Source organism: Vigna unguiculata, chromosome 9 (assembly GCF_004118075.2).
Source record: "Vigna unguiculata cultivar IT97K-499-35 chromosome 9, ASM411807v1, whole genome shotgun sequence".
In the NCBI taxonomy this organism is placed as follows: Eukaryota; Viridiplantae; Streptophyta; class Magnoliopsida; order Fabales; family Fabaceae; genus Vigna; species Vigna unguiculata.
This window is the reverse complement of record NC_040287.1, coordinates 31,347,248-31,359,452: the sequence shown is the minus strand read 5'-3', so window position 1 is coordinate 31,359,452 and position 12,205 is coordinate 31,347,248. Positions and strand designations below refer to the sequence as shown.

At 30.2% G+C, this 12,205-nt stretch overlaps 1 protein-coding gene across 1 annotated transcript; it reads left to right on the top strand.

The window, feature by feature from the left end:
* Positions 1-7,616: 7,616 nt before the first annotated feature.
* On the top strand, positions 7,617-11,767 carry LOC114163815 (probable pectinesterase/pectinesterase inhibitor 34). The gene is made up of 3 exons (XM_028048164.1): positions 7,617-8,637; positions 9,338-9,474; positions 10,891-11,767. Exons 1-3 carry the CDS (start codon positions 7,742-7,744, stop codon positions 11,589-11,591), a joined length of 1,734 nt encoding a protein of 577 aa, XP_027903965.1. The 5' UTR covers positions 7,617-7,741; the 3' UTR covers positions 11,592-11,767.
* The last annotated feature ends 438 nt before the right edge of the window (positions 11,768-12,205 follow it).

The following is a 12,205-nucleotide window of genomic DNA, read 5'->3' as shown; positions in this document are numbered from 1 at the left end:
TCTCACCTATTTAGGGAAAATATGAATTTGTCACCACCTAATACATAGTAGGCAAATTTATCACATGCAAGAGGAAAACATATACTTGAAAGTACAAAATAAACCAATTCAAAAGAATAAATTAATTGATCTAAAATATTCTTTAACTCATCAATTTTACTGTGTTACAGATTTATTTTAAAAAAAAGAGACAAAGATACAAAATAAAAAAATGAAAAAAAAAGAGAAAAAATATGTATGATATTTTAAGAAAAACTTAAAAATTAATATAAATAATATATAAATATATAAATAAATAATATAATAATATATAAATAAATAATTTAAATATATATAACAAATTAAATAAAAAAAATTGGGGGAGCCGTGGCTCCCTTATGTCATGTCAAAGGTCCGCTCTTGTCCCTACCCCTAAGATGATCTGCCATTGGGTATATTAAAATCATAGGTTAGAGTCTATTTAGTAGTGAAATTTTTTGTTTGTTGGATTTATTTTTTCGCTCGCTCTCAAGTTGCTATCGGACGACTTATTCACGTTCAAGATGTATATGCCTCGATATAGGGAGTGTCTTGAAAATTCCATGTCAACTAGAGACAAGACCAGTTTACAATGTATAAGTAATGCAAACCTTATCTTATAAATCAATTTTTTGGGTTTAAGTTAGACTTAAAATTCACTTCTTCTATAACAAATTACATATTTTAATAATAAACTAATGAAGAATATTAATTTTTGTTACAAACTAAGTACTTAAACTTTATAATAGATGTGGATGTGCAAAATTGAATATGGAGAGATGCTTTTAGATGAAAGTAATAGTTAGTGTGAAGTATTATTTAAAATTAGATATTTTAATAATAAACTGATGAAGAGTACTAATTTTTGTGACAACTAAGTACTTAAACTTTATAATAAATGGGAAGGTGCAAATTTGTAAATGGGGAGATGTTTTTAGATGAAAGTTAAATATGAGTATATTCATATAATCTCAATAGGAGGATAGAGTAGGATAATAATGCAGAAAGGAGTTCCATTGTTGGAGGGATATATTATTAAGGTTATAATAGATGCTGGCAATTAGTTCATGGATAATATACATGTAATGCTCACAATTCTTTATATGAATATTTGAGAAAAATATTTGAACTTAAAGAAAATTAGTAATTATATTTAAAATTATATTTTCAAAGTTATAAATAAAAAATCAAACAATTTCCTTATTTATGTATCTAATGTTAAATTATATATTAATTTAATATTTGTTTCATGTAATTTAAAAATAATTTTAATGTAAAGATTCTAATATGATGATTATTAAAATATAAGTTATTAAAGTTATGACGATTATTTTAGATTTATTAAATTAATTCCCTCACTTCTCATTTCATAGGGGTATTATAGTATTTTACTAAAGTTTTAAAATACTAAACAAAAAGTATGATAGTTTCTTCTGAGAAGTGGTAGAGTTTTTAGGTTTCAAGAGAACTTAAAGCGTAAAGAAAAAATGACTTTGACAGGAGACAACTTTGTACTTGATAATTCTATATCATCAAGAAGCCATTACATAAAAGTAAAAGAAGGAAAAACATTGATTAAGAGAACTTTACAATGGATCCATGTAAGTTCTTAAACTTTTCTAATAATATAATTGTGAGAATCATAATTCCTAAATGTTCCTCTTCTATAATAGAGTAGTTTCTTATATTGATCAGAAAATGGAAACTAAGTAAAATAGTTTACATCTAAAACTTTTTTTTTTTCCAAAACATATATCTTCTTTTTAGAAATTTTAGATGTTTTTCTTCCCCTTTCTCCTTAGACTATAACTTAAAAGATACTTGGGTACAAACTTAGTCCGCGTATAAGAAACTTCAATTAAGTTTTTTTTTTTTCTATTTTATTTGAATTTTCAGTCTTTCTTCTCTTTGTTTGTATATGTAGACTTAGATCTGAAGTATGCATACTTAATTGAGAAATTATGATATTCGTTAGCCTGAATTTGGTGATATATATTTCTTCAATAGAACTGATTTTTTGAAAGCAATTTATAAGATCTCAAATATTTTAAACTTGTTTTCTTTTGGTTTAATTAGTTGGATGATATTTAATTTTATTTTAATGTGTCAGTTTAATCTCCGTTTTTGAAAAAGAAACTCAATTAGATCCTTTCATAAAAAAAGTGTCACATGATTTTTTTAATTTTTTTGCTACGTGTCAGGTATTCGGTGTGACATGTGGTAAGATAGTCTCACATATTAGTGTTGCTATCAAGTGTCATTATTTTTATCTTGATTTCAATTGAGTATTCACATATGTCTATTTGTTTCAATTTAGTCCACATATATGTACTTTTGATTCAATTTAGTCTCTATTTGTTTTTTTAAAATAAAAAATATTGTCTCTCTTAAAATAAAATTTATTATTTCTATAAATGTTATATTGATATTTATTATTAAAATATGATTTATAAAATTAAGTATTATATTTATATTAAAATTTAATAATAAAAATAATGAATAACAAAATACAGGTTAACAATTAAGAAAAAATGTAATATATTATAACGTTATTTTCAATAAAAAAATGAGTTATTAATAAAAAACAACTTAGGCTGTATTTTTTTTTCTTTTTTGATACCAACACTAATGGTTAAAATTTTATTATCACCTATTTTTTACATGAATAATTTTGACATTTTTTAAATCATCAAAAATTTTATTTATAACAATTTTTAATCGTTAAAACTTCTAATTTCAACGTCCACGAACGTGTATTTATTTGAACGATTCCCTTACAATTATTTTGCCGTTCAGTATGGCGAAACAGTACATGCGGAAACGAAAACAGGAACAGATCTAAATTTAGTAGAGAGAAACTATGCAGCTAACCTTCTTTGGTTTCGCTTATATTTTTATTTTTGAAAATAATACATACGGATACATTTTTTATTTTTATTATTTTCTTTAAAAATGTTTGAAGTTAAAGAATAACATCTTACTTAAGTATTGTGTTAAAAAAACACTTTTCATATACTTAAGATATTTGTCCAACGGCAACACTAATATGAAAGGACATAAGTACAGAAAGAGGGTATCCTATAAAGCAGTGTCTCTGTTGTGAACTTTGAATCAGTACGACATTCACTGCCAAAAGCAAGAACCACACACCAAACAATACAACCTACACTTCAAAAGTACAACATCTGTTTATCCAATGTCTTAACTTAAAACAGACATTATGGGTACATATATTTAAATATTTTACCAAAAAGCTCTACGATTCTTGAACTTCGACTTAAAAAAGTTTATAAACCACAAAATACAAAGTTAAATATGATTTTAAGTAGGTTAATTTGACATAAATTAAAAATTTATTTTTATTCAAATTTTTTATATATTTTAATTCTTAAATTTTAAAAATAAATAAATAAAATTATTTTTTACTTAATTATATTAAAATTTTTGACATGTTAAATGGATTTTCTAATTAATATTAAATAAAAAATTATCAAAATAACAATATAAATAATTTAAATGTTAGTATAAAATATATTTAGTTAAATTAAAATAATTTTATTTATTTATTTATTTTTAAAATTTGAAACAAAATATATCAAAATTTAAAAAAAATCATTCTAAAAACATATTTTAAAAAAAATCGTTGATTCTACTATTTAGTTCAAAGATTAAATGTAGAAGATGCAGTGTTCTATGGATTGAGATTAAAATGTTTTTTTAAGAATAAAACTATAACCTAGTTTGAAGTTGTAAAACGAAAAATACGTGACATGTGTGGTAGTCAAAAGAGTCTGATGATTTGTGGTTCCTTGGGCCCACGCAGCTTTTGTCGGTGACTCCTCACGCGCTTTTGGTTTTCCTGTTTTCATTTAAATTATTTATATCTACTGTTGGTGAAGTTCCACTTACTTTTTTCACACATTACTTATTTCATCACAATAGCTTCATCATTAGGCATTAACCGAATAACTACCACAACAAACACTTCTTTTTTTTGCAGCTTTTTCCTATACTTTTGTTAATCGTTAATTAACAGTATAAAATAAATTTCAAATTAAATTTTTAAATATTTATTTTAATCAATATATAAAACATGCATATTTTACGAAGAAATGTACTCTATAAACAAAACCATTAAAATATTTACTTTTTTTTCTTTAATTACCTTTTGGACAGACAATGAAGATGGTAGAGATAAGATACCATTATTTTACGAAGAATTTTTTTGAAATCAGATAAAACTATTAAAGACAAAATAATATCTAAGTATTTAATATGGTTACATGTTTAAATTTTAAATTCGTAATCATTAATTAAGATAATTTGAAGTTGGATAAGCCGGATTAGTATGTGTACGCATACATACTTTCTTTAATAAATTAATGACACTTTCTTTCAAATAAAGACAGCTTATATGAAACAATCGATTCGCTGTCCCTTAAATATGAGGCCCGGTTCATATATTCACCAATGAACCACACAAAAACAAAACACAATAAATGCTATGAAAATTTTGGTTAAGTTGCTATCATATTAGTAAGAACGAAGAAACTCAAATTTATTTTCAATTTTTTTTTGAAGAATTGAGTATTAGAAGTAGGCTAAACGAGTTATGAGTGAATTTTAAGTCTAACTCAACTCTAAAAAATCGATTTGGAAGATGAGGTTTGCATCCTACTTATATACTATAAAATTGTCTTATCTATAGTTCATGTGGGTCTTTCGATATCGGGTGAAACTCAAAATTAAAGAAAAAATTTGCAATAATTTGATAGAAAAGAGGAAATGAGAAGCAATTTTGACTAAGGCAAAAATTGGGCCCTTAGGAAGAAAAGTGAGAGATAAGAAGGAAAAAGAAGGCACCATTTCGGAATTATTACGTTAATTAGTAAGTGCAAAGCTGAGGTATGAAGGAACATAAGAAAAGGTTTGAAGGAAGAAAGGAACAATTGAAAAGCGAAAAAGTGATAGGGTTCTTAATGGAGACTACTAACCAAACAACCTATAAATCATCACATCCCATCACTCTCCATTATCTTATCCATTAATGCTATTATTATCACTCTAATTACATTTTCTTTTGGAGTGAATATTAGTATTTTAAATGCTTCTACATTAAATGTTCACTTGTGCTTTATTGCAAAAACATAGTAGTCATACACATAAAATTTAATATACTTCAATGTCACTCATTGAATGATCTTTTTTTTTCAATATTTTTTTAAAAAAATTATAAGTTAAATTTATTTATATTTTTTTAAAAAACTTCAAACATATCATAAATTTTCCGTATATAAGTAAATCAATTGAATAAAAATGAAAGTTCAAATCATTTTAGCTGTTTCACGTTAAAGAGATTATAAGATGTTGATAAAGTTTCAGTTCAAATGATTTTAAGCAATCTCTACATTTATGTAATAAACCGTGCCATTTGTGCTTGGTTTTTAATCTGACTTTTATTTCATGTCTAATCATAAGAAACAAGAAGAGACTAAAACGTAGTAATATAAAATAAAATACATAGATTACGCCATGTTAGAATTCTTAGGATACTTCATATATATACAATATTGTTTTGTTGTTGAGCAACTCTGTTTTTCCTTCATTGCATATAGTGTTTAAGTGAGATTTGTTTATTCACTGCTACAATAGCACCCTACCAACTATGGAAAAATAAAAAAAGTATTTATATATGTTATGATAAAATAAAATATAATGTTTGCTTGCAATGGGTTTCTCGTCATGAGTACTTTTAACAGAGAAAGACATAAGAAAAAAAAATTAATAAGTTAAAATTACTTTGCATGTTAATTGACAATATTTTAAAGTAATTATAATAAAGAACTTCTAATTATTGTTGTTTGATATATAAACTAATTTTATTTTATGAAAAAATTATTTCATTAGAAATCAAACTCTTTAATTATAAAAATTTAGCTATTATTGTAGATTGTTTTTTCCATTTAATTGATACATCCTAAATCACTTTCCCTTGTCTAATTTCTGTTTCAAAATGTTAATTCCATCCATTTTGTCTCTTTTCCCTTGTATATATCACACTTTCTGATATCAAAACCTAAACTTTTTTTTTTTTTTTTTCTGTAAAGCTCTCTCTGTCGTCACGTTTCAATCGCAAAACTCACTCCGTATCTTTCTTTCTACCAACTTCCTTTCTCAATAACTAACAATAGTGTTTCTCCGACAATGTTTATTCCAAATTTAAATGAAATAACATGATATGGTGCAATAAAATAGGTAACTTTAGTTCACTGTCACTGTAAAATTCTTTTACATTCACAACAATACATGACCATTAAACTAGGAAAGGAATGCTAAAAGAACATATCTTAACTCAAATTCACAAAAACCGAAAAAACTGTGTACCATTAGGAATCTAAAAAAAGAACAAAGTTGAAAAAAAACGAAAAAACAAGGGGAAAACATAGATTTCAATTAAAATATATATATCAGTGTTATAAATTTGTGATTTGTGGATTTTAACGCGAAGGGATAAAGCTGTGTGTATGGATGGATATTCTATTTTTTTCCTAACTCGAAAGTAACTCACCACCGTCTGCAAATATGTCACCCACAATATTGTAATATTTTTAGTATATTTTAATATAAATACTTATAAATATAAAATAGTAATTATGATAATATTAAATTAAAAATTTGCAGAAAGCAGAAAGAGCATATTAAATTATGCAGAAAACTGGGTGAAAAAAGATTAGGTCGGAAAAGATAGGATTGGATCGTAAGAGAATTCCCTGAACAGTTAAGATCATGACATCGTGAAGCAGCATATATGTATGCATGATTGATTTAGAGGACTGAGTCAGCCATCTATTAAAATACAAACACTAGGTCATCAAAAACGTCTATAATAAACTTTATACTAAACCTTTCAATTACTTTTTTTTAATCAATACTATTACATTATTAAAGTCTTCAAGTATGACATTTAACTGTATCGTCTCATATTTGATATATAAAAATTTGTATTAACTAATAAATGTCATCATTCTAATTAATGATATTTATATTATTTGTTCTATTAATCCCCCGACACCTGATAATCAAGATTTGTTGTTGAGATTAACATGTAGACTTCACAGATTTAAGATGGTGACTAGTTTTGACGTTGATTTTGAAGCAGCACATGAAAAAGGTACCTATGTTCGGATCGATCATTGAAGTAAGAATAGAGAATAAGTGGATAATTAAGATATAGTGAGATTGAATGTTACGAAAGGATTAGAAAATGAAAAGTGTGGAATAGATAGATAGATATAGCTATTGACCTTCTCTGTACTCAATTATTTTGAGACATGGTTGGATGCCGTCTATTTATTTCCTCGGTTTCTTACATCATGTATCCTTCTAAACGGGGATGTACTTTAATCCCTGCTTTAAAGTTTCAACGAAGCTAATCGAAATCTGTGGATTCTTATGTCATAGTTATCAAATTCAGGTTAATAATTATGAAAGCAATAATAGAAAAGAGAGGCAGTGTTATACACATTGTTGAGTGGGCTTGGCTTAGTAGCGGCCAGCTAATTCCCTCAGACATCGACTTCACACCAACCAACCCCTTCACACACTCACTTCTCACAACTAGTAACTAAGCACCGTCATTTATATAAAGGACCACTCCTTGCGTACCCTTCACCACACTCTACACCTCTTTTTTTCTCCCTCTTAACACACAAACACACATCTTATGGTAATGGACTACGGAAGACTGGGACCCTCTCAGCCCATCAATCCAAGATCTTCCGGGAAGAAGAAAATCGCCTTGCTGTCACTCTTTGGAGTCATACTCATAGCAGCATCGGCGGTTACGGCCGTTGCGCTACTCTCTCAAACCAGAACAACAACGGATCGTTCAAGGCTTCGTGGAAAGCCTACGCAAGCCATTTCACGCACGTGCAGTAAAACGCGATTTCAGACTGTTTGCGTCAATTCGCTGCTCGACTTTCCCGGATCCCAGGCCGCATCGGAGAAGGACCTCCTTCACATTTCCTTCAATGTCACGCTGCAGCACTTCTCAAAGGCGCTCTACACTTCGGCTGCAATTTCCTACGCCACCATGGATCCCCGCGTTCGTGCCGCTTACGACGATTGTCTCGAACTCCTTGACGATTCTGTTGACGCGCTTGCGCGCTCCCTCAGCACTGTCTCCCTTGGTGCTGTTGGCTCCGCCAGCGAAGATGTACTCACATGGCTCAGCGCTGCGCTCACCAACCAGGACACCTGTGCGGAGGGCTTTGCCGACGCCGCCGGTCCGGTGAAGGACCAGATGAACAACAACCTCAAGGACTTGTCGGAGCTCGTCAGCAATTGCCTCGCCATTTTCTCTGCTGCGGCCAACGGCGACGACTTTGCCGGCGTTCCCATTCAGAACAGGAGACGGTTGATGACAATGCGAGCTGATAATTTCCCCAGATGGTTGAATCGACGAGATAGAAGATTACTGACCTTGCCTCTGTCCGCGATACAAGCCGATATTGTGGTTTCCAAGGACGGTAACGGAACCGTTAAGACCATCGCCGATGCCATTAAGAAGGTCCCGGAATACAGTTCACGCCGCTTCATTATCTACGTCAGGGCAGGAAGGTAAAATTTCTGAGACCAAACTAACAAAAATATAACTATTTTAATTTTATTTTACTCTCCTGATTCTTTTTAACCATGTAACTAGTTAACCATCACTTTTTTAATTATTGTTGTTTCCATGTTTTGCTGTACTGAGTGACTGTTTAAGAGGTCTGTGAACCGTGCACTGTGGGTTGTGGGGGTGATTGCGTGGTGGACTTGTTGGTATCGAATCATCATGCTTGGACCGGGCACTGTGGTCACGTGAACAAATTTTAGCAATAATATTTTTATTTTTCATTTTCTTCCCTCTCTTGCACTGATAAAAAAAGGTGTGCTGACAACATTGTTTGGTGTAAATATGAAATATTTGTCATCATAATGACTTGCATGTGGTGTAGGACAACGTAGTATTTACTAATGTCCCGATGCCACCATCCCCATTTATTGATCTTGACATATTAACGGTAAAAGTGCGTTAAAAATACAGTATTAATTAAACAGAGGAGATTAAAAATGATTAAATAGTCTTTTTAAGGCAAATAATTATTAAATTGTTAGTGATGTGGTAATGTTTTTAAAAAGCTGCATGTGCATGAATATTAACGGTGTTGATTTTATGAGAACATGTATATATGATAGAAGATGTTTGGTGATGGTAGTTGAGGAGGTTACGAAAGAGAAATTCTAATATTTTTTGGTTTGGTGATACAAATTTCAGGTATGAAGAAGAGAATTTAAAGTTGGGGAGGAAGAAAACAAATGTGATGTTCATAGGAGATGGTAAGGGCAAAACCGTCATCACAGGAGGAAAAAATTATTATAACAACCTCACCACGTTCCACACGGCATCCTTTGGTAAATGCCTCTTCTTTGTCCTCTCCCCAGTGCTTATTACTATGATTTTCTCAGTTTAATCTTTACTTACTGTATTTTATAATTTTTCAAAATTTAAATCAAAGCTAAAAAATAGTCATAAATAGTATCAACACATTTTAATCAGTCGCATAAAGATTGCAAAAGTAAAAATTGATAAAATAGGGTGTTTAAGAGAGAGAAAAGAGGAAAAGAAAAGGTCAAAAAGAAGGAGATGATGAGGAAAACTAGTACATGTGTTGCACGTGGCCTGCTATTCTTGGTTTGCATATTTAAGATTCCTTGCCGTTTAATAGTTTGTCTACTGAGTGAGCCTTGGATCTCCACCACCGATGATTATATTGTTTTGTTTTACTTGTTATTATAACCAAAGTCAATGTTTAAGAGAATGAAGTTACATATATACCCAATTTCTAAGGTCATAATATTTTTCCTGTTACTTCCCTCGCATTTATGCCTAAACAAAAAAGACACACTTTTTTTCTTTCACATTCTGAGAAAGATGTTTTTCATCCAGTTTAGTCAAAGGTTTGAACTTTCAAACCTTGAAGTTTCCCTTTCCTTAATGTAAAATGTCTTTTTTTTCCTATTTGTATCAAAATCTCTACGCTTTAATATAGTATAGTTTAGTTGTTCTTTTGTTTCTTGAGTCTTAGTATTACATCATAACCAAAACTTACGGATTTAAAAATAAAACAACAAAATAGCATTTGAAGTTTGATCGACGTCAGCATATCAGTGCTTGGTCGCTTGCATTATATATTGCTGATTATATAATGCGCTTTGTGTACGTCTAATTCCTATCTTTAGATAAACTTTGAAAGGCATGTTTCTCGTATTCCTTTTCATTTTGCATTTCCATGAGTAGTTGTAAAAGTGACATTTTATTTTTTGTTTTTGGAAATTTTGTATTAAAATTGAAAAAGATGTAATTATGTCGTCTTCATGATTTTCTGTAAAATTAATATTTTCTAAATTATTTAATGAGAAGACATTTGAAATTTATTAATGATCAGAAAACAACACTTTTTTTACGTTTCATTGTTTTCTAATGCTGGCATAAGAAACAAGAGAGAAAAAAAAATAGCAAATTGGGATCCTCTGGCTTCACGCATCTTGACCTCATAAACCATAGTACTCCTAAATATTAATCTTATCCTCTAACGAAAGGCACCAGATTAAAGTGGAGAAATCAAATTATTGTTAGTGGGTCATGCAATGCTTGAGAAATTGATAAACAAGGTCACATTGTGTCCAACAGCGACAGAATATTCAAAATGATTAAATACAAGACCACTGGTTCACAACCAACATTAATTCAAATCAACCACCAACACAATAAAGTTTTCACCTTATTTTTACTAACAACAATAGTAAAATGTTGATGTTGTGGTGCAGCTGCTAGCGGTTCTGGTTTCATCGCCAAGGACATGACATTCGAAAACTATGCCGGACCGGAGAAGCACCAAGCTGTGGCTCTCCGTATCGGAGCAGATCACGCCGTGGTGTACCGTTGCAACGTTATCGGATACCAAGACACCATGTATGTCCATTCTAACCGTCAATTTTTCCGCGAATGTGACATTTATGGGACTGTCGATTTCATATTCGGCAATGCCGCCGTGGTCTTCCAGAATTGTAGTCTTTGGGCCCGCAAGCCCATGGCACAACAAAAGAACACTATTACGGCCCAAAATCGCAAAGACCCAAATCAGAACACAGGCATTTCCATCCACAACTGTCGGATCCTTGCCGCATCGGATCTAGAAGCATCCAAGGGTAGTTATCCAACTTATTTGGGTCGTCCATGGAAACTTTATGCTAGAACGGTATACATGTTATCTTACATAGGAGATCATGTGCACCCACGTGGATGGCTGGAGTGGAATATATCGTCGTTTGCTTTAGACACGTTGTATTATGGTGAATACATGAATTTTGGACCGAGTGCAGCTTTGGGACAACGAGTGAAATGGTCTGGATACCGGGTCATCAATTCCACCGATGAAGCTTCTAAATTCACGGTAGCACAATTCATATCAGGCTCCTCGTGGTTACCATCTACTGGAGTTTCATTCCTTGCTGGGTTATCAACTTAAAATAATGTTACACGGTTACTGTTTGACACTTTTTATCATTGGTCCAAAGTTTATACTAAATCAATTTGCCAATATAATTTTATAGATCTTTATGACTGTACTGAAATATAATATAGTTTTTATTTTTTTAACCTGATGATAATAAAGATCATAATGTAAAGAGTGTTTTGATGTAATATATAATTTTTTTTCACACCTCATTCTATGTTAGAGCTGTTATAATTGTTTGCTACAGCATTTTAATTTCACCGACAGAAAAATTGATGATAAAACTTACCGACAGAAAATAAAGGTAGGATAGGACTCCGTTTATATTCGCAATGTGACGTGTGAGTAACGCTTTATCATTGTTATATAATTCATTTATAGTCTTCCTCAAATAAGCAAAAAGAGAAAAGAAAAATAGAAAGACGAACATACTATAATAGAAAAATAATAATAATAATAATTATGGTTGCTCTACCTATCAAAATTATCAAAATTATAAATAAAATTTAGTATTCTATTATGGTTTATGTATCTTAAATTTATAATCTCCTCATACAATGTTTTTCCCAAATTAAGTTTTATCCAAATTAGTATGAACCCTAATTATAATTTTAGAAATTCTGTTA